Source organism: Hyperolius riggenbachi, chromosome 11 (genome assembly GCF_040937935.1).
Source record: "Hyperolius riggenbachi isolate aHypRig1 chromosome 11, aHypRig1.pri, whole genome shotgun sequence".
Taxonomy (NCBI): domain Eukaryota; kingdom Metazoa; phylum Chordata; class Amphibia; order Anura; family Hyperoliidae; genus Hyperolius; species Hyperolius riggenbachi.
The window spans coordinates 130435451-130462828 of record NC_090656.1 but is presented as its reverse complement, the minus strand read 5'-3'; the positions used below and the strand labels follow the sequence as shown (position 1 = coordinate 130462828).

Sequence of the window (27378 nt, the reverse complement as noted above, 5' to 3'; positions counted from 1 at the left end):
TCAAGTTTTTACTGTTTTTATGGACTTTTTTTAATGACACGTTCATTAAAGTATGCCACAGCTAAAAGCTATGATTTTTTTACCCTTTTTATTTCTTTCCTGCCTTCCTATACTGCCAGGAAAGTGTTTTATGGCTGCAATTCCTTATCAGTAAGGGTTACGCAGTAGTCTGACCCTGTCCCAACCTGGACAGACACTTAAATTTGCATACCTGATTTTTAAATCTTTCAGGTAGAGAAAGGAAAAAAAAGAACACAACACAGTTATTTGTGTACCTGGCACTGTAGATCCACATGTCTATCTCATTATGTCACACGTCACCTCCAATGTCCTTTAATGCAGCAAATGTGCTTAAAAAAATAAATCATTCCTTTTTAAATTGGCCCTAGAATTTGTATGAGTGCTCATATTACAGTTGTTTCGCCTGCGGTTGCAGTGAATAGTTCTCTTCGTTAGTAGCTTTACTGCATCATTTTGTATTACATAAATCTTTGTCGGCAAAACATGTAATTTGGACTGCTAGCTGTGGAAGTTGCATAGTTGTGTGGACCTGTCTTTCAGAAGAGGTAGAGGGCCAACCAGAACGGTTACCTTACTTGTATGCCACTGATTTTATAGGGTTTTTATCATTAGGCCTCTTCAAGGTTGAATCTATGAAATGTAATGTTTGCTTGTATTTATTGCAGGGGGACTTTTCTGATGCTGAACAATGGATGATGAAGAAAATCAAGACCAGCTCATTGGCAGAAATAACAATGGTCAGCAAGGACCCTTTGTAGCCAGCGATGATGGTAATGACTGTTGTCCACTGATGCTAGCATAATTCTTTTCCACAGACAGATGAAGGCCGGAATTTCATCCACTGTCACCTGCTAACATTCACCTCCTGGGCTCTCACTAGTGCTCGACATGGGCTGCGGACAGGCCCAAGGAGTTGCATGTTAGCATGGTGGACACAACATGAGACTGTACTTTACCACCGGGTAATGCAACCGCATGTCACGTTTGGTGTTGCCATTCAGCTGCATGTAGTTGCAGCTGAATGGTTCTTATGGACTGGCAGCCGAGGGACTGAACTGCCAGACGTACAAGCAGTTCAGCTCCCTGTGGAAAAGAGGCTTACATGATGCACTGAGTATTCAGGCTTGTGGCAATAACTTTACTGCATTATATTGACAGATTTTATCTTCTTTAAAGAGACACTGAAGCGAAAATAAAAATATGATATAGTGAATTGGTTGTGTACTATGAATAATTACTAGAAGATTAGCAGCAAAGAAAATATTCTCATATTTTTAATTTTCATGTATATAGTGTTTTTTCTAACATTGCATCATTCTATAATATGTGCAGATTACACAACATTCAGCATTCAAAATGAGTCTTTCAGAGCAGTCTGTGAAGTAATGACCTCTCCTCTGGCAGAGAAAAAGAAAACAGTTGAGATAATAAAAGTCAGATAACAGCCCTCTCCACCTTAGTTGGAGAGTTAATGGCTTGTTTGCATAGAGATAACAACTGGGGTTTCTTAACTCTTCCCTTACTGGAAACAATTAGACTGATGTATCTGATCTTAATGTTTTATTTCTTAGCTGTTGTACACATACAAATCATAATATCATCATTTTTTTTCGCTTCAGTGTCTCTTTAAGGTGGCCACACATGCTACAATAAAATGATCGGATTTTATAGCAATTCGATAAAAATGATCGGTTGTACAGAAAAATCAAGCTTTTTTTTTTTTTTTTCCCCCTACTTTTATTTAAGCAGGAAATCTGATCGGGTTTTACATTTTCTTTTGATATGATTTGATTTTCTGATCAATTTTTATGAAAATTGAATGGTGTAGTGCAGAGTGCCAATTTCCTAATTTAGAGACCCAAGCAATTATCTCGGAGTTTTCAGTAATTTATTTTTTATAATTGTGAAAAAATTGTGTGTGTATGTTTGTGTGTGTGTGTTACAATGATCAGATGCAATCAGAAAAATAGGTGGTAATTTGTGAATTAAATAGACATTTTGAAAATTGTATGGTGTGTGTGTCCACCTTTATTGTGATTAAGTAATAAATGCACAAATTCTGTTTTATTGTAATTGAATTTTCTTATTTGGTTAGCACCTCATCCTTCATTCTCTATTTTATTGTTACTAGAAACCTTTCCATATGCTGAAGCTGCAAATACTTGGCATATATTAACTTGAGCGAGCTGCTCCTTGACACGTTTAGTGTGTTTGCTTAGTCACCGGCTGCGGAACAAAATGACCAAGTAGTATTTGCTGCATTAATACAGTTAACATTATTCAAGAGCTACTTGTTTTATAGGTGTGGCAGTGAAGTATAAACAGGACACTGCCACATCAGAGATGCATCTATTTTGTATGTTGTATGTTTGAGGTTTATAATCTAGAATTTACTATTTCCTTATTTATTTTACAATCACATAGGTGCATTACTCACAAAGCCATTCATATTGTACCCTAAAGGTGTTTGCAGTCTGATTCATGCATTGCTAGTATTAGCAAGTGTTGCTAGGCATTGACAGACACTTGTAGCAGTTGCACTCATGTGCTTAGCGCACATTGTCAGCCAATCAATGGTTGGCGCTCTCAGGTGCTCCATAGCATTACGTTGCACTTTCACAGGTGGTAGCAGGCATCTTCTTTTGACTAATACAGGAATCCCGATTACCAAAAAAAGGCCTTCAAAATACCTGCAATGGGTTTAGGGCTTGTTTCAGCCTCACTAATTAGAGCCATGCTTGTGGTTAAATCTTGCCTAATTGTGACTACCTTTGGAAAGCACAACTACATTGTTCTAGCTTTGGAAAGCACAGCTACAAGCCCTTAGGGCTGGTTCACATTAGGGCTCTTTTGAGGATAAGCAAAGTGATGTGACAAATGTTTCCCTATGGGATCATTCTCCCTGCAGCGCCTGCGATTTGCGTACATCACAAACTCGCTGCATGCTACATTTTGGTGGCAATTGCAATGCAATTCTTGTTCCCTTAAATGAGAAACGCAATCGCCAAATATTTCCTCCGCAGATGCTAATAGATTGCGTTTTGCCATCCGTGTGTGAACTAAGCCACCTTAGGGGATATATAATGAATTCTATCCAAAAGGTTAAAAGCGACCATTTTCTGCTATATTGAATGCATGATTTCCCTGTAGTTCCTGGGAGCTGTACAAGTTATCATGAGTAAATGTCCTTAAGGTTCCCTGCACACTGCAAATCCGTTTTGCGATTCCGATTTTCCCTGAATACATTCAACAGAAAAACGGAGGAAAAAACGCAGCATGCAGTAAAGATTAAAAATCGGAATCGGATGTAAAAACCGATTAAAAATCAGAATGGCATGCAGTGTGCAGCGAGCCTTAGAGTGTGGGGGGGGGGGGGGGGGGGGGGGGGGAGGCAGGCTGCAGTGATTTCAGGGCGGGCAGCCTGCATTGTAGCTTATCATCTCCTTTTTGGAATCACAGACAGTTAAGGGGCCCATACACTTACCGATTTTTCCCGCCGATATACAGCCGATTCGATCACTGTGATCGAATCGGCTGTGAAATCGTTGCGCAAACGCTGACCGAACTATCGATTTCCGTCCGAAATCGATCGTCCCTGTCCGTGCGGAAGATTACGCTTGTTCGCTGGCGGGTTGGGAGTGCGTCAATAGCGCCGTTCGAATGCCCGACGACAATAGAGCGCCCTCTACTGTTTAAACTTCCCCGGACAGGAAGTACAGTGAAGCTGGAGCCGAGCGCAGAGTAGATGACAGCGGATACCGGGGGACTCGTGCCAGCCGGATCAGGTAATGTATGCGGGGGGCAGCAGCGGCAGCTTCACAGATGGTTAATCGATTTCATGCTGAAATCGATTCACAACCTGTTTGCAGTGAAGGTAGCCATACGATCCCTCTCTGATCAGATTCGGTCAGTGAGGGATCTATCTGTTAATCGATCTAATGGCAAATCGACCAGTGTATGGCCACCTTTACTCTGACAGCAAATGCTACAGCAATCTTGTCTCAGGACTGTAGGGTATGATTGATATCTGTATATACAGTGTACGATATACAGTATGTGTTCAACTAAAGGGCAGTGCAACCTTACCTTTATGCTCATCTGCCTCCATAAATGCTTTGTTTTCAACAGTATGGAAAGAAAAGATGTTTACCTTCTGTTACCTATTGCTGTTGGTGTCCTTGTTGTGGAGCATTTCTTACTTCCTGTCATGGTGACACCAAGGGATATATTTATTTCAGGGAGTCACCAGTAAAGGAATTGTGGACAGCAATAAAGCTTCTGTAGTGCCTTCTACTACTGTACTTCACTCCAGGTTATGGCAAGCCTTATTTCAGCTTGCTTGCATGTAATAACTTAAAACAAATTTTATACAATTTAAAGGAAACCTAAAGTGAAACAAAGGCGGCCAGTTTAACTTACCTGGAGCTTCCTCCAGCTCCCTGCAATCCTTCAGGTCCCTTGAATTTGCTCCACTATGCTTCGTTCAGCAGCTTTTCCCTCTGAAAGCTGCATGCGCTGCCCCATGTGTTGCTCCTCCTCGATCATGCTACGGGGCTGGGAGCGTTCTGCCCTTGCACAGTTCATAAAAATTTGCAACTGCGCGTACTGCGAGGGACTGAGCCCATTGTTGCGTTTTTAAAAAATGCATTTGATGCGTTTTAACACATTTATATGCATGAAAATGCATTAAAACGCATTTCAAAAATGCTTGAAAAATGCATGCGATTTTATGCATTTTTAAAAACTCATCAGTGGGCTCAGGCCCTCAATGCTGCTGACCACGAGAGCATGATCTAGGGGACGTGAGGCTGCGCATGCGCAGTAGCCTGCGACTAGGTCTCTCGGCCAGCTTTTGAGGGGCACTGCTCCTGAACGGACCAGAGCGGAATACCTGCAAGGTGCCTGAAGGACTACAGGGGGCAGAAAGAAGCCCCAGATAAGTTATAGTGGCCACCTTTGTTTCACTTTAGGTACCTTTAATGCTTTGGAGAAAAAGCAATATTGGGGTATTCCTGGTTTCTGCCAGTCATTGGATTATCCAGGTGTGGAAAACAAGTAAGCTTTTAATTTCTGCTTTTTGTTACTTATGCTGCAAGATGGCCATTTTCTAGATTGTTAATATTCCACAAAAGCAAGTACACAATCCACACGTGTAATGAATAGCCATTTCAGATGCTATCTGCAAATTTTAATGGAAACTTGCATTAGAAGTAATTATATTATAAGTCTTTTGTAGCATTGCTTTAAATTTGCAGTGATTTCAATGAACGTAAGGTTATCACTAGGATACTATTGGCCCCATTGCCTACTATCGCCGTAGCAGGGTGGCAGTGTTCTCCGCAGGCTCTTTTAGCCGGTTGCTCCACCCGGCTAGTTTTGGTGAGCACCCGGCTGTCATCCGCTCTGCTCCTAGACAGAGAAGCTCCGGCCCTGTATTCTCCCGTGTCACCCACCTGGCTACCTTTTTTTTCATGAGCCGCCTATTTCAGCTCCGCATAAAAAAATCAGCATGCAAGCCTTTCCACTGGGTTTTGGTACTAGAAGCTAATGTGTGGTAAAGACCTAGTTTTAGGTTTTTAGTTAAAATGTTTGCAATACATAGGAATTCAGTACGTAATGAGGAATTCTGCAAATTAATTGTGTATAATGTGTTTGTAATACTGCTATGTTTCTGATGGTAGAAGATTCTGGAGAGTCTGAACAATCTGGTACTGAAGGGGAAGAAGAAGATGGTGAAGAGGAAGATGGGTCTGGTAAGTATAAAAAAAAATCAAAACACTGTCGCTTTCAGAATCTCAACAGAGACCTAATGCCTTATCATTAAGACTCTTTATGTGCCAAACAGTATAAATATTCACTAAGAATGACAGTAACTGGCCCCCTACTGACCCCCATATGCACCCGCTCCAAGAAACACCCTTTTCCACATTGTACTAAATTAACAATGTAAAAAAATTGGTTTTAGGTTGATGATGTAATTTTTGCTTCGATTGATTTGTGTCTAAACAATTTTATTTTCCTTATGTCCCCACTTTTACTTCCAGCTGCCGGTCTCTGTGGCTAGGAGCATGCTAGGCAGTGCAGAAAACCACACGTTTTCTGCCTATTGCATTCCTGGTTGCCGTTTTGTATGCAATTGCGTTTTAGGTGCTCTTGCATCTCAGGTTTTTTTCAATAGTTTTTCAACGGTATAAAATATAGTATCATATTTATTTAATTAAAAAAAAAACATGTAAAAACTCAGTTCCCTGCATTTCCATTGAAATACTGTGCATTTTACGTGCGTTTTTGAGAAATATGCACCAAGTTGTAAGTTTTGAAAAACGCACATTGTAAAATGTAGATACATTTTTTTACTGCAGCCCATAGACTTTCAACACTAGCAATTCTACCCAGTGTGCTGGTAGCCTGTGGGAAGGGACAATTGGACCATCAGGGAGGGTTTCATTGATTAGTTCTTAACCGATCACCAGTGGTGATGAGCACAGGCATATGCTGGCAAGCACCCTGATCTCACTGGCGGCTGCAGACTAATATTTGTGGTGCTGTTGTCATCTAGAATATTAGAGTATTTGCATTTGGTCATTTCATTGGTTGATCTATAATTATTGCTATGTTCATTTAGTAACTGGTCATTAAAGCACAATTCATGGACACTTGCAGTGCAGTCTGTTGTGACACTATTTATTATACTTAATGTAGCAGCGCTCAGAAACTGATAGGAATGCAGACAGCAGTGCAGTCACTGAACACAATGCACCACAACACCCAAGTGGAAATGTTGGGCATTTCTACCTATCCAGTGTCCTATGTTCCTGCATATCCCACAAACTATGAATAAGCCAAACATTAGCTTGGTTGACTGGATCCTGTAGCTTGTGTTAATATAGGGAGTTTATAATGCTGTGGTGTAAGGTTATAAGACTTTTATAGATATAAGTGCAGGTGTCCATTTTCTCTGTGCCTTCTCTGGGACTTTTCTCCCGGTGCTTCTGCCTTCCAGATCAGTAGATGGGAGAATCTGAATGTACTTTACCCTTGTGGAGTGGTTACTGTGTGTATGATCTGGTAACTACACAGTCTCATAAATCCAAAATAAGTATAAAACCCTGTTATTCTTGTTAGATTCAGAGGAAGAGGAGGATGAAGATGAGGAAGATGTTCCTTTGGAAAATTCAGGATCTGCTGTGCCTGCAACGGATGTGAATGATGGCCTAATCTCTGATGATCAGACCTCCGATGAGGAAAGGGAGAACTGTCCCATCTGTCTGAACGGCTTCAGAGACCAGGTTGTGGGTACCCCAGAAAACTGCAACCATTATTTCTGCCTGGACTGTATTTTAGAATGGTCAAAAGTAAGTAGCAGGACATTGAAGACCCATATGATTAATATACTCTGTAGTTTAATTTCCCTTTCACTCTTAACTTGGCAATGTGCGTAACATTCCAGCATTGGGTTCATTTAACTCTAAATTACTAGGCCACTGAATTAATTTGTAACATTTATTTAAAAGACAAAGCAGCTCGAGAGCCCCAATAGTGCAATATGTCAAACCAATTGGTCAAAAGAGTAAATATGAGAATATACTCACAAAGGTGGGTTACCTCTGGTAACCACCCAGTAGGCAGGTGGGGAGATTAGACCCGACCCCACTTGGGTTAAAAATGTCGCTCTGCGTAGAAGTAGAAGAAAAGAGGGTATCACCCCTCCACCAAGAGTGGACACTCAGGAAAAACAATTGTTCAAAACTGTGGCACCAGATAAGGATAAAATAGTTAAAAAAGGGGGGGGGGGAGGTAGTGAGGTAGTAGTGAACTTGCCTCCAACAAGTACACACGATCAGTTATTCACTGAAAAATATCTTAATTCAAATAGACTCCAGAGTAATAGCAACGCGTTTCACAGGTAACATTCCGCTTCATCAGGCAGTATATGGAGCTTGTAAAGATCCAGACCAGGTATGAGCGCCATCCCCTTTTTTAAACTTTTTTTTTTTTTTTTACTATTTTATCATGATCTTGCACCCCTGTTTTGAACAATTACTTATTTAAAAGATATACATATACTGCAGGCCAGGGGTGCCCATTAGGTAGATCGCGATTTACCGGTAGATTGCGAAGGACTTCATGGTAGATCTCAATCCCACTACATTTTCCATTCTGTATATATGTGTGCTCCTAAAATTGTACATAGGTAGATCACTTTGACGTGCTAATTTTTTAAAGTAGCTCACAAGCCGAAAAAGTGTGGGCACCTCTGCTGTAGGCAGTCAGGTAATACTCTTTTATTTTAGCTTCACAACTTCCTTTGTGACCTGCAATTGTTGGACCGCGAACGAGGGATAATGTTGACTCATTTATTTAGTGTCAACTAGCTGGCTCTCCAACATAGCAGGGCTAGACAAAGCACAGCTGGCTGGATAAAGGTATACACTATTGGCTAAAACTTTGATGAATGTACACATCACACAACCTATGAGTGTTAGATAACAGCAGGAATGAATAGCAAGTTTTTAGTCCTTTCCCGCTGATTTCCCCTCACTTCAGTGGTGTAATTAATAACAGGAAGTATGTAAATATCTCCATTGGTAACATAGAGGCAGTAATAAAATATGTTTATAATGTCTTCCCACACCGCTAAGTGTATATTACTGTCTGTGTTCCACTCACTTCCTGTTATGTTTCCCACTCTAGCGGTTGGGATCCCCCTCTCTTCTGCCCCTTTTTAACTTTTGGAATTAGAAGCTGTACAGTGCTGTAAAAGCAAGTTTTGTTTTGAATGCATGCTGATGTAAGAATCCAGTATTAACAGATGGTGAAGTTCTCTCCCAGAATGCATGTGAATCAGCAGCTTCCTGTAGTCATGATCACAAACCAGGAAGCATATTAGAAAGGCTTTTGTAGTAGCTACAAAGCAAAAATCACATTTGCGATGCGGTAACCGTAGTTCCATGTGAAATGAGATATTTTTAGTGAAATCACTAATATACTTTGCTATTATTTTTGCATATGTTTGGTAAGTGTACGGTTTACGCTGGGGCTGCAGTTGCTCTGTAATTTTGCTAACCTCTCATTTAGTGACAACCATAAATGTTGAGTTTACATTACAGTTTGCATCAGTGTCCATGCTGCTATGCTAATGTGTTTATTTACTTTCTGCAGAATGCCAACTCGTGCCCTGTGGACAGAATCACCTTTTCCTGCATTCATATCCGGGCGCATTATGGAGGCGACATCCTAAAAAAGGTGATGTCCTTTATCTGGTTTAACATTGAAGTGGTTGGAAAGTCAGCATTTCTACTTAGCTCTAAAAGATTCCTTACAGCTTTAAAGCTACTATCCCAGGAAAAAATTCTAGCAGAACATCACTGAAATGGTTAAACAAAGCATTTTGTCCTGCTATTCAGCTTCAAATCCGCATCTAAACAGGAGATCACAGTATCTTTTTTACTTTTTAACCTCTAGCCGACCGTGTCACGCCGATGGGCGTGGCTGCGGCGGCAGCCCCAGGACTGCCTAACGCCGATCTGCGTAAAAACCTGGGGCTCTGTTTTGCAGGAGATCGCACGCAGGCTGCGCACGCATCTTCTGCTATTGCCGCTCGGGAGACTTTTAGACGCCGTCTAATTACTGGTAATGTGCTGCGATCTACAGCAGCGCTGTACTGGGGACAGCCGTGTGACACGGCTGTCCCCTCCAGAGGTACAGGGGTGATTGGCTGTCATAGGCTGAAGCCTATGACAGCTGATCATAGGAAATGGCTGGCGGGGGGAGGGGGGAGTACATTAGTAAAAAAAACCAAAAACACTTTTTTTATTAAAACAAACGCCCACAAAAATAAACAATCAATCAAACATCTGGGGGCGATCAGACCCCACCAACAGAGTTTGGTTGGTGGGGAGAAAAGGGGGCGGGGGAATCGCTAGTGTGCTGTATCGTGGGGACCTGCAGCTTGGCCTTAAAGCTGCAGTGGCCAATTTCTCAAAAAAATGGCCTGGTGTTTAGGAGAGGGGGGGGGGGGGGTTAATACTGCAGTCCTCAAGTGGTTAAACACAAATGTATCTCTGAAATATCTCTCAAAAGCTGTCTCTGCTCCAGGCACACTCAGTGTTCAGAATAGCTCATTAGAGGATTTTCATATATAATAAAAAGCAGTTATAATACAAAAATAATAAAATGCAATGGCAGGTTTCAGGGCAAGATAAACTGCACTTTGGAAACTGGTAATTTGTAAACAGACAATATTACGTGTGCACAAAAACAAATATGATAACTGTATGAGTAATGAAAAGTAGAAAAACACCTTTTTATTGAATGTTATGTCAGAGTTTCAAACCACTTTAAGTATGCAAGTCAAGCAAGCGCATGTTTGAGAATTCTCCAATCTTTAAGTTGTGAATGTAGCATGTGTACAATGTTCTTCAATGCCAGCCATCAGGTTGTATCACGTAACTCTCACGCCACTTTGTCAACCCTCTGCAGAACAGGCCCTCTGCAGAACATCTGTACAGCTGTGCTCCTGCAATGTTGCCCGAGGGAGCGAGTCCCAATCTGCTGGGCAGCATGCCCTGTACCTGGGAAACATTTTAACCACTTCAGGACCACAGTGCTAAACCCCCCTAAAGACCAGGCTATTTTTAGTTAAATTGGCCACTGCAGCTTTAATGCCAAGCTGCAGGGCCGCACAACATAGTACACTAGTGATCCCCCCCCCCCCCTTTCTCCCCACCAACAGAGCTGTCTTGTGTCCCTGTGTTTATATATTTTTTAATCAATATTTATACAACGTGTTTTTTAATAAAAATGCCTATTTTTTTATATCCTCTTCCCTGCTCCCTTCAACCCCCCCCCCCCGCCAGCCAATCAGCGTGATCAGGCTTCAGCCTATGACAGCCGATCACTCTCCAGCCTCAGGAGGGGACAACGGTGTCACACGGCTGTCCCCAGTACAGCGATGCTGCTGATCACAGCGCTGTACATGTTAGACGCCGGTTTCGCAGTCTAACAGTCTCTCGAACTGCAATTGCCCCTCGGATACTGAAGGCGGAGCTCCGCCCCCGAGCAGGAGATGCGCATGCAGCCTGCACGCGATCTCCTGCAAACTGCAGCCCCAGGACTTGACGGCAATTGGCATTGGGCGATCCTGGGGCTGCCACCACGGCCACGCCCATTGGCGTGAGGCCGTCCTGGGGGGGGGAGGGGGGGTTAAACTAAGTATGCTCTTGCTATAAATTTTACCCAAAACAATTATGGGATCATTGGACCATCATTGATTAGTTGCCTGTTTCTATTTAAATGTTAGTTGTTGGTTAACTACCCTATGAGTAAGTAATACTGTGAAACGTGTTGCTTCTATTATATGATACAATATTTGATAATAACATAATAACCACTTCCTGAAATATGGACGTTTACAAACTTACTATTTGTACACCTTTATTGCAAATAGGATGTTTGAGCCTGGCTGTTCTGTGGAAGTGCATGCACTTGTATTTGTTCCAATTAGCCCATGGCATGAAGTGGTTAATAAATCCCCAAGTCATCATTGTTGGTGTGTACATCAATTGCTTTGGCAATGAAATGCAGTATTTGATTATTTGAATTGGTCCAATACCAAGCTGTATAAAATAAGCGTATTATTTGCATTAAGCCATGAAATAGCACAACTGCTAGAAGCTGTGATTTGATCATTCTAAATTCTGCCTCCTTTGCGGGGCTTATTGCCATATCGGGCAGATTTTTTTGTTAATCACTGGTGTTCTTTCAAAGCAAAAAAAGTCACATCGTCTGCCTGTCATTTTAACCTACAGATTTCTAAAATGTTATTGCAGGTCCCAGTGCACAACAAGGCAGGGGAGACTGCGGAGGAAGAGGATGCCACAAACTGTGAGGTTTGTGGGCAAAGTGACCGTGAAGACCGACTGCTGCTTTGTGATGGCTGTGATGCAGGGTGAGCACCTTTGTTTCTGAGAGTAACGGGTCCTAATATACATTGCACATACTCGACCCTCCCAGTACTGTGTGTATAATTTAATCACATGGTAACGTGCTAAATGCTGCCTTTCAAGTGTGAGAAGAGGAGGGCAACTGATTAACTACCACTATTCAAAGCACAAATAAAGGAGGTCATTTACAACTATAGCATAAATGGAGACCAGCAGTTGGTTGGGGGCCCGAAATGGTCTCTAGTGCAATTGTAACCTATGCATCCTTAATTGGTACACCATCCGGCAGTTGTCAAAACGGGAACTGTTCATCTCCCAATTCCCGGAGTCCTTTGTTTTTGGTTTCCTTTATTTAAACTTATTTACTGTGTCTACATGTCGCAGTTTTGGTGGTTGGCCAACAAGAGCACATGTAAGGCTCCATCCATTACCTTTTTATGAGGAATAAACAATGTATCTGTTGTGCATGTGCTGGAATTTTAACTGTTCTATGCGTTCCCTACAACGTTTTTGCGAGGTGAGCCATTGTCCATGTCTTGTGAAGTAAAACAAACCGGTAAACACTTTATTTTATATCTGTTGCCATCATTTTACTACTGAGCCTGTACATCACAACTTTATGCCACTGACAAGAATGAGTTTGCAGAGCAGCTGAGATGTTTAAAGTTTGACCGCTTTTAGGCCTAGTTCACACTACAAATCGCAAGTGCAGTCGTAAGCCCTTTTGTGAGTGATTTAAGAACTTTTTTTTTTTTAAATAGTCTAAAAACAAATAAAAAAAAGCACAAACAAAAACTACAAAAATAAATTCTCATGCAAGCTTATTAAAGGGAACCAGAGGCCCCAGGAAAAAGATTCTATACATACCTGGGGCTTCCTCCAGCCCCATACGCACGGATCGCTCCCACGCCGCCGTCCTTTGCTGCCTGGATCCGCCGGTACAGGGTCCCGTCATGGCCGCCAGTAGGCCAATTGTCCGCATCACACGGGGCTCACGCCATATACGTACGCGTGAGGCTGCTTAGTGCGCAGCCGCATGCGTACGGGTTTGGAGGGAGCCCCTGTGATGCGGACAATTGGCCGCGTCCGCCGGAAGTGACGGGACCCGGTACCGCCAATCCAGGAAGCGGAGGATGGCGGCGTGGGAGCGATCCAGGCTTATGGTGCTGGAAGAAGCCCCAGGTATGTATAAAAGCTTTTTCTTTCTTTTTTTTTATGTTCCTCTCTGGTTCCCTTTAAGTCCTTAGTATAAAATGTAGTAGAACATGCGGTTTTGCACATTTTACCTTTTTTTTTTTTTTTTTTTTTATAAATCTTTTCAATCTTTTAGCTTGGCCCCGTCTCATAATTTATTATTTAGTGAGCATTTTCTTTTCTTTCTTCTGTAAGTACCAGTAAGGGTGCATTCACACTGCATTAGTTGCATCATAGAATAATTCTGGGTGTCAACTAACTGCTCATTCATTTCTATGGTCCTGTTCACATCTCTGTGTTGTAGCGGGTCGCGTTATTCTATTTAGGAGGTGCAGTTTAGGATTTTAAGCTTGTTGATGTATGGGTTAAGGAGAACTTAGTGAGGTGAATAGGAGGGGCATTGAATAGGTATAATATTGGCAATTTAACCCAGATGGTTTGTCTTTAAAAAGTAATGAGCTGTTAAAACATGCTTTTTTAACCAGCATGCCAGCATGGCTACATCTTTCAACTTCACGGTCAACACTGTTTTCTTTAACACTTACACGTTGCATTTGATGCAACGTTAAGGTCGCATAACGTGCCCCTAACGCAACGCATGTTAGCTTTGAAGTTGGACGTTACATTGCACTGCGTTATGCGACTCGTGATGCGTACTTTTTGACGCGTACGGATCAAACAAAAATGGCGTATGTGGCACATTTAAAAAAAAAATAAAAAATTACTGAGCATGTGCAAACAGTCTAACGCAGCCAAATAGGAGTAGAACGCACAGCTCGATGCACTTTCATTTAATGTGCAGCGTTCTACTCCGCCGCAACGTGGGCACTGTGAACCAGCCCATTGATTTTTCATTGCTGTGACTTGGGCTGCATTACAGGCTGCTGTAATGTGGGACTTTAACCTCCCACTGTGAAAGCAGCCTAAAAGATAATCAATCCATGCATGCCATTTTAAAGCAGCAGGGTTTGTTGGAAAAAAATATGAAAGAACATACTGTTTTTAGCAATATTGCAATGCATACTATAAGCAATGGAAACTATATTCAAGTATAAATTACAATAACTGATATAACTTGGGGGGGGGGGGGGGGGGGGGTACTTTTATTTGGTAAATCCTTGTAAGGGTGCCAATTCTTTCTGCTTTCTATATAAAAAGAAGTATATTTTTGCCTCTGACCCAGTTGAATAATCTAGTTACTATACAGGAATAAGGTGAGGGATATTCTCTCAAGTGGGGACATACATGACCATATCCCCTCTGTAGCTTTTATGCCGAATACACCACCATACAATTTCCCCTTAGATAGATGGGTCGAATAGATAATTTCTGACGGGTCTGATCTGATTTCCGATTGGTTTTCTGATCGATTTGCATAGAAATGATCATTTAAAACTATCGGAAATCCGATCGGATCTGTTGGAAATTATCGAACCATCTATCTGAGGGGAAATTGTATGGTGTGTACCAGGTTTAACAAAAGTCAAATATCTTTTTCTCTTGGAGTTTGATTATCTAGCATGCGAATGTAATGCATATTGCGTGCAGCTTAAAATCGGACTTCCTGCAGATTTTAATTAGCCCAAATCTAAGATCTATATAATGCATGCAAGCTGGAATTGTTTTCATCTCATTGACTAGTAGTTAGAGGCAGAAGAGCAGCACTGTTTGCAGCACAAATTGCACTTTTGTGTTACAGTGAAACAACTAGACCTGATATTCCTTTTGGAGTTCATGTGTAATAATATAGATTTTATTTGGCTTTCTCAGTTACCACATGGAATGTTTGACTCCCGCCCTCAATGCTATTCCGGTTGATGAATGGTTCTGTCCAGAATGTGCTCCAGCTAACCAGCAGGATGAAGGTGAGTATTGTGTTCTTAGTTTAACGCAGATTTGAAGCTAGTAGTGGCTTTAAATAATCTCACCACAGGAAGGAAAATTGCTGTGATAAGGGGAACTCCTTTCTGAAACCTATATTGTTGGATGACTAGCTTAGTTTCCTATAATGCAGGACAATATTTGGACACAACATATTTAATTAGATATTTATATTTCTTTATGCACCGTTTTTGGAAAATAAGACACACCTTTTTCCCCCCCAAAACTGGAGGGGAAAAGTGGGTGCGTCTTCTATTCAGAATGGTGTGCGGGGAAGCTCTTACTTGGTCCTGCTGCTGCGTTCCTCTCCCCCCTCACTCCGGTCCTGCTAACAGACGCACTCCTCTTCTTCTCCTGCAGCTGTTGATATAACATACACTGTGGTCTCCTGCTGTTATACAGCTCTGTGGCCTCCGTACCAGGGCTGTGGAGTCGGAGTCGTGGAGTCGGGCAATTTTGGGTGCCTGGAGTCGGAGTCGGGGAAAAAATGCACCGACTCCTAATGAATTTGTAACTGTAATTAAAATAGAAAATATGATAAAATGTTCTATTTCTCAGATAATAGTCATTAAAAATAATGTATATATACAGTAATAGCTGTGCTTAGTCCACAAAAATGAAATAAACTAATCAAAATTAGTTACTTGTGCTGCTTCAATAAAGCAGTCCCCGTATTTTTAAGGTCAGATATACATATCTGATTGTGACTGTATATATGATGCGTACACAGGAATCTCTTATATATGTTACGGCCAGAACCCGAAGTTTGGCCAGAACTAGAAGTGGCCGGCCACTTCGGGTTCTGGCCGGCCAATGCGCGAACTGGCCGCTGCGCTGCGGCCAATGTGAGGAATGAAACAATTCCTGTAAGGTTTAATGTGATGTTGTGGCCGCAGCGCAGCGGGTAAATGTATCACATCTTTACTTTATTCAATGGCATTAAGCCGCCCGGCTTTTTCCCTCTGCCTCTCTCTCCTCCCCCCGCCTCTCTCTCCTTCTCTTATGGGCAGCGGGCGGGGGACACGCGTGTCCAGGAGAGTCGTTCGTCGCGGCAGGAGAGCAGAGCGGGGAGGCTGCAGACATCGCTTCTGCCAGCACCCGCTCTGCAAGAACGGCAGGATTCCCCTGCCGCGACGAACGACTCCGGAGGGACACGCGTGTCCCTGGCCCGGCTGTGCCCATAAAGAGAAGGAGAGAGAGAGGCGGGGGGAGGAGAGAGAGGCGGGGGGAGGAGAGAGAGGCGGAGGGAAAAAGCCGGGCGGCTTAATGCCATTGAATAAAGTAAAGATGTGTGATACATTTACCCGCTGCGCTGCGGCCACAACATCACATTAAACCTTACAGGAATTGTTTCATTCCTCACATTGGCCGCAGCGCAGCGGCCAGTTCGCGCATTGGCCGGCCAGAACCCGAAGTGGCCGGCCACTTCTAGTTCTGGCCAAACTTCGGGTTCTGGCCGTAACATATATACTAAATAACATCTATGCTTTAAGAATAAAGCCTGATGTGTAGCTGTGTCACTAATAGAGATGGTCAATGAGATGGAAATAATTCTGCACTGATGCTGATTTATGCAGTTGTATGCACTCCCTTTGCTGATGAAATCAAATAATTTGATATGTTGTTAAAATTTGGTTTGGTGACTACAAATTAAAGGGTACCTGAGACGGATGAAAAGTAAAGTTTTATACATACCTGGGGCTCCCTCCATCCCCCTTCAGGCTAATCAGTCCCTCGCTGTCCTCCACCACCCGGATCTTCTGCTATGAGTCCTGGTTATTCAGCCAGTCAGCGCAGTCCGGCCGCATGCCGCTCCCACAGCCAAGAACATTCTGCACCTGCGCAATAGTGCTGCACAGGTGTAGAATGCTCCTGGCGGCGGAGTGTGTGCATGCGCACTACGCCCGACTGGCTCAAGTACCTGGACTCATAGCAGAAGATCCAGGTTGTGGAGGAGGACAACGAGGGACTGATTATCCTGAAGGCGGCTGGAGGAAGCCCCAGGTATGTATAAAACTTTAATTTCATCTGTCTCAGGTTTACTTTGTTACACAGTAGTACTATACTCTACATATGCACTCCCCACAGAGCTGCAGGGAATCCACTGAGAATGCTGTGCACATTGAACACAGAGGTGTTGTCTGTCACCCATAAACCTTGTTCAGATTGTGCATGAAGAATGTGTAATAGAGGAAGAATCTCTTCATTCCCCTGCAGAGTACCTCACATCATTCTTACATGTACCCACACTTACATCGCCTAGGGCCTGATAGATGTTCTTTGTTCCGGTTTGTACCTTTTACAAGTACTCTTACCAAGGACTAGTTTTAGTCTAAAGGGAATAAATATAGTAGTCTACATATCCTTCTCACTTCAGTTGTCTTGTAAAATTCCTAAGTGTTGGCAGTTAAGAGACGAATTTCATGTTACATACTTTTAATCAACAAAATTGTAATATGCAAATTAGAGGAGTCGGAGTCGGTGGAATCCTAAACTGAGGAGTCGGAGTCGGTGGATTTTTGGACCGACTCCACAGCCCTGCTCCATACTTCACTATTACTGGTTCTGCACCCAGGGTCACACATGACATGCGGGATTACAGTATAACAGGGCCAGTAATGCGGAAGTACGGAGGTCAGGAGGAACGGAGGAGCTTAATAGCGGCAGGTGGTCGCACTATAGCTCTATATACACAGATGCAGGAGGAGAAGAGAAACACCTCTTTCAGCAGGACCGGAGTAAGGGGGAGAGGAGAGTGGTGGCAGGATCAGGTAAGTGTTAGTGCAGTGTAACTGATGGGTGCAGCTGGGGTTAGTATAGTGCAGTGTAACTGGTAGGGGCAGCAGATGTTAGTGTAGTGTAGCTGGGCAGAGCAGTTAAGAGACAGCTTGGGGGGAAAAGGTCTATAATGCTGGGGATACACGGTACGTTTGTGTACCGTGTATCGACCAGCTGATCCGGCCAGCTGATAATATTCAGCTGGCCTGATCAAGCCGCTCGACCCGCGCCCGCTCGAATTCCCGCGGGCGGACAATGGCATGGAATCGTGCAGCTGATAAAGACCGCCGCCGGTGGGGACGAGCGGGAATCGATCCGCGCGCACGAGTGGGGAAGCGGCTGGGGTCGATCCGGCGGCTAATCGGCCACCGGATCGACCCGTCTATGCCCAGCATAAGATGCCCCTGGTTATTGATGCACCAGATTTAGTATTTTCCCCCTGATTTTTGCCCTCTAAACCTAGATGCGCCTTGTAGTCTAAAAAACACAGTAAATGTACCTATTTCAACATTACTTGCAGATAAAGCCATATAAAACAGCAAAATATAGGTCACTAAAGATGGGGAATTGACATTTTTTTTTTTACTTGCAAATAATGTCGTTGGGAACTGGGATAATGAAATGCACTTTCTGCCAAATTTTAGCCCAGGTATGGTTTGCATCATATTTGCATGCAGGTCAGAATAATGATCTCATCGACCTTCTGTAAAGGTCACATGATCTATGTCCAGTTAAAAGGAAAACCTTAGTATTTATGTATAAATTCTATTTATTTTTGCTTGTCGAATAACAAGTAAGTGAAGAGGAAGTGCAAAGCTTGCTTGCTGATGTGGTTCCCACCACAAGCCGACTGAGGGGGAATGTTGTAAGGACCCGAGCCATTGCACGTACCAGGCAGAGCGAAAGGGTGAGAGCCAATGTCAATAGGATCCGCACGACAGCACGCACTTCGCAGGTAAGTGATGGAACTAGTGGTGTTGCTATTTAGTCATATTTTAATAGGAAAATGTGTTTAAGATGAAAAACATTGTTCAGTTGTCCCCTCTGGGTAGCTAAGTGTTAAAGTGGGCCTGAACTCTTGCACAGGACAGAAGGATTCCCCCTCATGTGTGTCTAAAATTGTAAATGTTAAATATGAAGACTTGTAATTTGGAAGTAACCGGGATTAAAAGTACACCCCATTGCTGACCTCTTGACATTTCTAGTTTCCCTCCTGTAATGAGAATTTACACTATGTACGATTTTGAGTCACATGCAGTTTAGAAGTGTTGAAATTCACAGCTTTTTATCTTTTGTGTGCGAGGCCAGGGACGTACTAGTAATCGCAAACGCTAGCATTTCTGATTGCGATTTTGTAACACTAATTCCGGAGCAATTTCTGCAGTGCTTTGAAGGAATGTGATTTTACCCATTCATTCCTTTAATCACTTAATCCTACCTGGACAGATATATCCGTCCAGATAGGCTACGCTGCTGCCGCTGCCTGGGGCGCCCAGAGATTAATGAATGGAAACAAAGTTCCCTTTCATTGATCGAAGTCCCAATATGAAAGACTGACATCGTCAAAGAGACGGCTCCGTCTTTCACAAAGCCCCTACTGTCTCATCCTCACATCACTTCTATATTGCGTAGTAATACTACGCATTTAGAAGTGAGCTGCAAGGACATCTTGTGGTCAAATAGTAAAATTGCATCTGGAAATAAAAACTTCCAGATAATTACTTTTTTTTTTACTTTTAAAATTAGCCCTTTACCTGCCACACTCCCCAATAGGTACACATAATTTTTTTTGTAAGAAAAAAATAAAAAATATGCAAAAAAAAAACATTAATAGCTTCCATAGAGACTGAACTTTTTAATATGTATGTAGTGAAGTATATTACTGTTATTTTTTTTAAATTATGGGCTTGTAATAAGTGATGAATGCAAAACTGAAAAAATGCACCTTTATTTCCAAATAAAATATCGGCGCCATACATAATTTAAATGGTGTAATAACAACAATGGGAAAATAAAATACATGGGTTTTAATTACATTAACATGTATTATTTTAAAACTATAATGTCCGAAAACTGAGAAATAATATATTTTTTTCCAATTTTTTCTTAATCTTCCTGTTAAAATAGATTTATAATAAAATAATTCTTAGAAAAATGTACCACCCAAAGAAAGCCAATATGGTGGCGGAAAAAACAAGATATAGCTCATTCCATTGTGATAAGTAGTAATAAAGTTATTGGCGATTGAATGGGAGGTGACAGTTGCCCGGATGCATAAGGTGAAATGACACTGAAAGCTGTAGTGGTTAAAGACCATCACTCCAGAAATGCTGCTAGGAGTTCAATTGCGATTTCAGTGAAAATGCAAGCACTGTGGTTTCCCTAGTGGAACCACCTTCATATGGTTCCACTGTTGCAGCTCTTTGCTGAATGCCAGCCAATGGCAAGCTCTGCAAAAGCCCTTGTAATGGGCCCGGGCCCTTACAGTTTTCAAAATGTCAACTTCAGCAAAATTGATGATCTATGGTTGTAGTTGAGGCTATTTTGTTCTCTAGGAGGTTCTTTATGCTGTACAGGGACCCCCATTTAGAGATGTCTTTTCTAGATAGTCTCATGTCTTTACTCTGGCATGAATACAAACACAGGCTATATTAAGGCCCCTTTCACACTTGCACCGTTCTATCATGTTGCATCGCACAAAAACATCTTATCCTGCCGCAGAAGCAATTCTAGTCCTATGGGGCTATCACATTGATTGCGTTGCCACAGGTCCATCGTGACGACGCAAGAGCTGAAGTGAGGCATACTTTCATTTTAAATTATGCCTCACTGTATAGTCGCATCGCAGCAGTACCATGCAGTGCAGCCTTTCGGGACTGTTGCAGTGCAATAGCAGAATAATGGCACTGGAATGGATTGTCAAGTGTGAAAGGGGTCTAAGTCACTGTGACTCTGAACTTTACTCTGTTCATATTTTCTTATGGAGAACCTGGAAGGAACAACAAAGCTGCAGGAGGAGGTAAACGGCCAAGCTCCTAGATGAGGAATATAAGATCCCAGGCTTCCCAGGACAAGTCATACTCTTACAACACGTGTCATGAGGAAGTCCCTCCCCTTCGTCAAGCATACCTTTTAGTCCTAAATGAATTATATCACTGACCAATTGGAAAAGCTCACTTTGTGTTCTACAGATCTTCATTCCTCACAATTGCTGGCAATGTAGACAAGTATTGTGTTTGCATATAGCCTCTGATTGCAGTTTTATCATATTTAATACCTACCAACCTTTTGAGATAAAATGGGGACATATCATGCATGCCATCATGTATTCTTAGTTTATGCTAATAAAGTTTACTTAAAGGTGACTAGCACTGAATAGCCAGTGCCTTGTCTAATCCACCTACTGCAGGTCATTCTTCTTTCCCATGAAGTTGACCTTTAAAAACCTGTCATTTGAGGCGACCATGCTCATTAGTTCCTACTATATTGGATTGGTTGGTGGAAGTGAACAACATTAAAGCTACAATGGTTTGCAAAAGTACTCGGCCCCCTTGAAGTTTTCCACATTTTGTCATATTACTGCCACAAACATGCATCAATTTTATTGGAATTCCACGTAAAAGACCAATACAAAGTGTTGTACACTTGAGAAGTGGAATGAAAATCATACATGATTCCAAACATTAAAAAAAAAACTAAAAAAAACTGCAAAGTGGGGTGTGCGTAATTATTCAGCCCCCTATGTGAATACTTTGTAGAACCACCTTTTTGCTGCAGCTGCCAGTGTTTTAGGGTACATCTCTACCAGCTTTGCACATCTAGAGACTGAAATCCTTGCCCATTCTTCTTTGCAAAACTGCTCCAGCTCAGTCAGATTAGATGGACAGCGTTTGTGAACAGCAGTTTTCAGATCTTGCCACAGATGCTCGATTGGATTTAGATCTGGACTTTGACTGGGCCATTCTAACACATGGATATGTTTTGTTTTAAACCATTCCATTGTTGCCCTGGCTTTATGTTTAGGGCCGTTGTCCTGCTGGAAGGTGAACCTCCGCCCCAGTCTCAAGTCTTTTGCAGACTCCAAGAGGTTTGCCCTGTATTTGACTCCATCCATCTTCCCATCAACTCTGACCAGCTTCCCTGTCCCTGCTGAAGAGAAGCACCCCCAAAGCATGATGCTGCCACCACCATATTTGACGGTGGGGATGGTGTGTTCAGAGTGATGTGCAGTGTTAGTTTTCCTTCACACAACGGGACATCTTATGCATTTCTGTTAACAAGGGCTTTCTTCTTGCCACTCTTCCATAAAGGCCAACTTTGTGCAGTGCTCGACTAATAGTTGTCCTATGGGCAGATTCCCCCACCTGAGCTGTAGAGCTCTGCATCTTGTCCAGAGTCACCATGGGCCTCTTGACTGCATTTCTGATCAGCGGTCTCCTTGTTCGACCTGTGAGTTTAGGTGGACGGCCTTGTCTTGGTAGGTTTACAGTTGTGCCATACTCCTTCCATTTTTGAATGATCGCTTGAACAGTGTTCCATAGGATGTTCAAGGCTTTGGAAATCTTTTTGTAGCCTAAGCCTGCTTTAAATTTCTCAATAACTTTATCCCTGACCTGTCTGGTGTGTTCTTTGGACTTCATGGTGTTGTTGCTCCCAATATTCTCTTAGACAACCTCTGAGGCCGTCACAGAGCAGCTGTATATGTACTGACATTAGATTACACACAGGTGCACTCCATTTAGTCATTAGCACTCATCAGGCAATGTCTATGGGCAACTGACTGCACTCAGACCAAAGGGGGCTGAACAATTACGCACACCCCACTTTGCAGTTATTTATTTGTAAAAATGTTTGGAATCCTGTATGATTTTCTTTCCACTTCTCACGTGTACACAACTTTGTATTGGTTTTTCACGTAGAATTCCAATAAAATTGATTCATGTTTGTGGCAGTAATATGACAAATGTGGAAAACTTGTAGGGGGCCGAATACTTAAAAAAAAAAACACTGTATGGAGGCAATAGTGCAGGAATTACATAATAGACTTCTTAAGGGGCCCATACACCTAACGATTTTCCCGTCGATATACAGCCGTTTCGATCACAGTGATCGAAACGGCTGTGAAATTGCCACGCACACCGCTGACAGACTGATTGATTTCCGTCCGAAAACGATCGTTCCCGTCGATTCCTGTGGACCCATCCGTGCGGAAAATTTTTCTCGTTTCTTTTATTATTTTCCTGACGAAGCTTAATTATTTTAATAAGTGAAACATGTTGATTTGATGGGTTTTAGTTAGTGGTGGGGTGACTCCTATCTGGGCTATCAAGCGGTGCACCAGCAAATGAGGCTTGCTGGCTGTCCACTCTTGGGCTGCACTTGCTTGGTGATTTCTTGCCCAGTACCTGACAGGCTTTTATACTAGGAACTTGTATAACTACTCTGATTTGTTGATTTATTTATCATTATATAGTAGTTGTATATGTGGGTACAGTTAACAGCAGACCTTTAATTATATTTGGCCTGAACCTGTATCCCATATGTTATAAGACTATTTGATCCCAGTGATTAGATAGTATAAATAATTATTTGTGGAGTGCCCCACCTAATGTTGTGTGTTCATGGTGATGGATTCACGGCCCAGTTTTTACTTACGACTTATTAAAGAGACACTGAAGCGAGAATAAATCTCGCTTCAGTGCTTATATTCAGCAGGGGCATGTGTGCCCCTGCTAAAACGCAGCTATCCCGTGGCTAAACGGGGGTCCCTTACCTCCCAAATCCCCTCGGTGCTGCGCGGGGATCACTTCCGCAATGAGGCATGGCTAATGGCCGCAGCCCTGCCTCACGCGCGTCTGTCAGCGCGTATTTCCGCCTCTCCCCCGCCCCTCTCAGTCTTCCTTCGCTGAGAGGGGCGGGGGAGAGGCAGTGATGCGCCGCTGATAGACGGCGCTGAGAGGCAGGGCTGCAGCCGTTAGCCCTGCCTCAACAGCAGCAAAATCTATGACCAAGTTGGTCGTAGATTTTGCAGGGGGGGATTTGGGGGGTAAGGGACCCCCGTTTAGCCGCGGGATAGCGGCGTTTTAGCAGGGGCACACATGCCCCCGCTGAATATAAATCTCGCTTCAGTGTCTCTTTAAAGGTTATGTTTTAGGGCCTAGAGTACCCAGTTTTAATGAGGGTATGTAGTTGCATGCCCTTTCTCATTTTGAATGTTTCTAGTGTTTTTCTTTCTTTACTGCCTTCCTTTTCTTTTTGGACACTTTACTGCCTACTTTAGTATTATTTTTTTTTATGTGTTGCTATTATTCGGCATCCATTAGCACAGTACTGAGGAAATCCTGCAGGTTGGGTGGGAATAGGTTTGCTTATGACAAATACAGTGGGTTGCAAAAGTATTCGGGCCCCCTTGAAGTTTTCCACACTTTGTCACATTACTGCCACAAACCTGAATCCATTTTATTGGAATTCCACATGAAAGACCAACACAAAGTGGTGTACACGTGAGAAGTGGAACGAAAATCATACATGATTCCAAACATTTTTTACAAATAAATAACTGCAAAGTGGTGTGTGCATAATTATTCAGCCCCCTTTGATCTGAGTGCAGTCAGTTGCCTATAGATATTGCCTGATGAGTGCTAATGACTAAATAGAGTGCACCTGTGTGTAATCTAATGTCAGTACAAATACAGCTGCTCTGTGAGGGCCTCACAGAGAATATTGGGAGCAACACCACCATGAAGTGCAAAGAACACACAAGACAGGTCAGGGATCAATTTATTGAGACATTTAAAGCAGGCTTAGGCTACAAAAAGATTTCCAAAGCCTTGAACATCCCAAGGAGCACTGTTCAAGCGATCATTCAGAAATGGAAGGAGTATGGCACAACTGTACACCTACCAAGACAAGGCCGTCCACCTAAACTCACAGGCCGAACAAGGAGAGCACTGATCAGAAATGCAGTCAAGAGGCCCATGGTGACTCTGGACGAGCTGCAAAGATCTACAGCTCAGGTGGGAGACTCTGTCCATAGGACAACTATTAGTCAGGCACTGTACAAAGTTGGCCTTTATGGAAGAGTGGCAAGAAGAAAGGCATTAACAGAAAGCATAAGAAGTCCCGTTTGCAGTTTGCCACAAGCCATGTGGGGGACACAGCAACCATGTGGAAGAGAAGGTGCTCTGGTCAGATGAGACCAAAATTTTACTTTTTGGCCAAAATGCAAAACGCTATGTGTGGCAGAAAACGAACACTGCACATCACGCAGAAATGCAGTCAAGAGGCCCATGGTGACTCTGGACGAGCTGCAGAGCTCTACAGCTCAGGTGGGAGAATCTGCGCATAGGACAACTATTAGTTGTGCACTGCACAAAGTTGGCCTTTATGGAAGAGTGGCAAGAAGAAAGCCCTTGTTAACAGAAATGCATAAGAAGTCCTGTTGTGTGGAGGAAAACTAACACTGCACATCACTCTGAACACACCATCCCCACTGTCAAATATGGTGGTGGCAGCATCATTCTCGGGGGGTGCATCTCCTCAGCAGGGACAGGGAGGCTGGTCAGAGTTGATGGGAAGATGGATGGCGCCAAATACAGGGCAAACTTGGAAGAAAACCTCTTGGAGACTGCAAAAGACTTGAGACTGGGGCGGAGGTTCACCTTCCAGCAGGACAATGACCCTAAACATGAAGCCAGGGCAACAATGGAATGGTTTAAAACAAAACATATCTATGTGTTAGAATGGCCCAGTCAAAGTCCAGATCTAAATCCAATCGAGAATCTGTGGCAAGATCTGAAAACTGCTGTTCACATCTGTCTATCTAATCTGACTGAGCTGGAGCAGTTTTGCAAAGAAGAATGGGCAAGGATTTCAGTCTCTAGATGTGCAAAGCTGGTAGAGACATACCCTAAAAGACTGGCAGCTGTAATTGCAGCAAAAGGTGGTTCTACAAAGTATTGACTCAATTATTTATTTGTAAAAAATGTTTGAAATGATGTATGATTTTCGATCCACTTTTCACATGTACACCACTTTGTATTGGTCTTTCACGTGGAATTCCAATAAAATTGATGCATGTTTGTGGCAGTAATGTGACAAAATGTGGAAAACTTCAAGGGGGCCGAATACTTTTGCAACCCACTGTAAATATTTAGTGGATCCACTACATGGAGCTGAGAAAGCTTGGGATCCAACATATTTATATTTATGCTGTTTACTGTCATTTGCTACTGGACTTTTCAGTTGTTGGGGGTGAGCAAAATATACTGTTATTGTGCTGTCGCCTTGATTGTAATGCTATGGATATATCGGTTTTGTTTTCTGTCATTCTTTTATGCAAGTAAAAATGTATTGACTTAAAGGGACACTTAAGTCAAACAAAAAAAATGAGTTTTACTCACCTAGGACTTCCAATAGCCCCCTGCAGCTGTCCGGTGCCCTCGCCGTCTCCCTCAGCTCCTCCTGGCCCCGCCGGCAGCCACTTCCTGTTTCGGTGACAGGAGCTGACAGGCTGGGGACGCGAGCGATTCTTCGCGTTCCCAGACACATTAGCACCCTCTATGCTGCTATATGGTATATGATATATGCTATAGTAGCATAGATGGCACTATTGTGGCCAGGAACGCGAAGAATCACTCGCGTCCCCAGCCTGTCAGCTCCTGTCACCGAAACAGGAAGTGGCTGTCGGCGGGGCCAGGAGGATCGGAGGGAGACGGCGAGAGCACCGGACAGCTGCAGGGGGCTATTGGAAGCCCCAGGTGAGTAAAACTCATTTTTTTTGTTTGACTTAAGTGTCCCTTTAAAAAAAACTGTCAGTTGAAATTAATATGCCTTCGTTCTGTATTGTTCTTTTGTTTCCCAGAATGTACCAAGATTTTTCTTGTCGTCTCTCCTTGATGAAACCATTGAAGCAGTTGTTGCTGGATTAAACACTGCTGTGTACACACGCAACCTCACCCCTCGGCCTGCCACCACTAGAAGAAAAAGGAGAACTGGTGGGTGTTGTGAGCAGAGTGAAAAACAATCTAAACTAGTGCAAGTGAGAAAGTTAAAGCTAGCCCCTTATTACACAATAGGCAACATCTGCTGGGTTTCTTTTGCAAAGTGCTTCTTTTGCCCAGTAGGTAGCAAATACAAAAATGCTTATTAATCTTAAAACATTCAGGAAAGGTCATAATAAGAATATGAATGGAATATCTTGACTGATGTTCTAGTTTATTGGCTTGTGTGACTAACCCAGGCCTGGTTGGCCCAGTGCTGGTCTAACCCTAACAGATACCTTTACTGATCTCTAATGCTAACCTCCCTGCCCAACAATTTTCTTACTAATACCTGGCCCTAACCTCCCTGCCTAGCATAATCCGAATACTAATACCAGACCCTAACCTCCCTGCCCAACATTATCCCCTTACCAATACCTGGCCCTAACCTACCTGCCCAGCATCATCTCCATACTAATACCAGACCCTAACCTACTTGCCCAACATTATCCCCATACTAATACCAGACCCTAACCTACCTGCCCAACATAATCACCTTACTAATACTAGGCCCTAAC

The 27378-nt window shown here is 42.9% G+C and overlaps 1 protein-coding gene across 3 annotated transcripts in view; it reads left to right on the top strand.

Moving 5' to 3' along the window:
* PHRF1 (PHD and ring finger domains 1) overlaps positions 1-27378 on the top strand; it is a 131955-nt gene that overhangs the window by 20573 nt on the left and 84004 nt on the right. For all 3 annotated transcript variants that reach the window (XM_068260267.1, XM_068260268.1, XM_068260269.1), the window contains exons 2-9: positions 687-791; positions 5703-5774; positions 7147-7376; positions 9184-9267; positions 11853-11971; positions 14931-15025; positions 18614-18774; positions 26683-26815. In XM_068260267.1, coding sequence (XP_068116368.1) covers positions 710-791; positions 5703-5774; positions 7147-7376; positions 9184-9267; positions 11853-11971; positions 14931-15025; positions 18614-18774; positions 26683-26815 — 976 coding nt within the window. In that variant the 5' untranslated portion in view covers positions 687-709. The remainder of the gene's footprint in view (positions 1-686; positions 792-5702; positions 5775-7146; positions 7377-9183; positions 9268-11852; positions 11972-14930; positions 15026-18613; positions 18775-26682; positions 26816-27378) is intronic.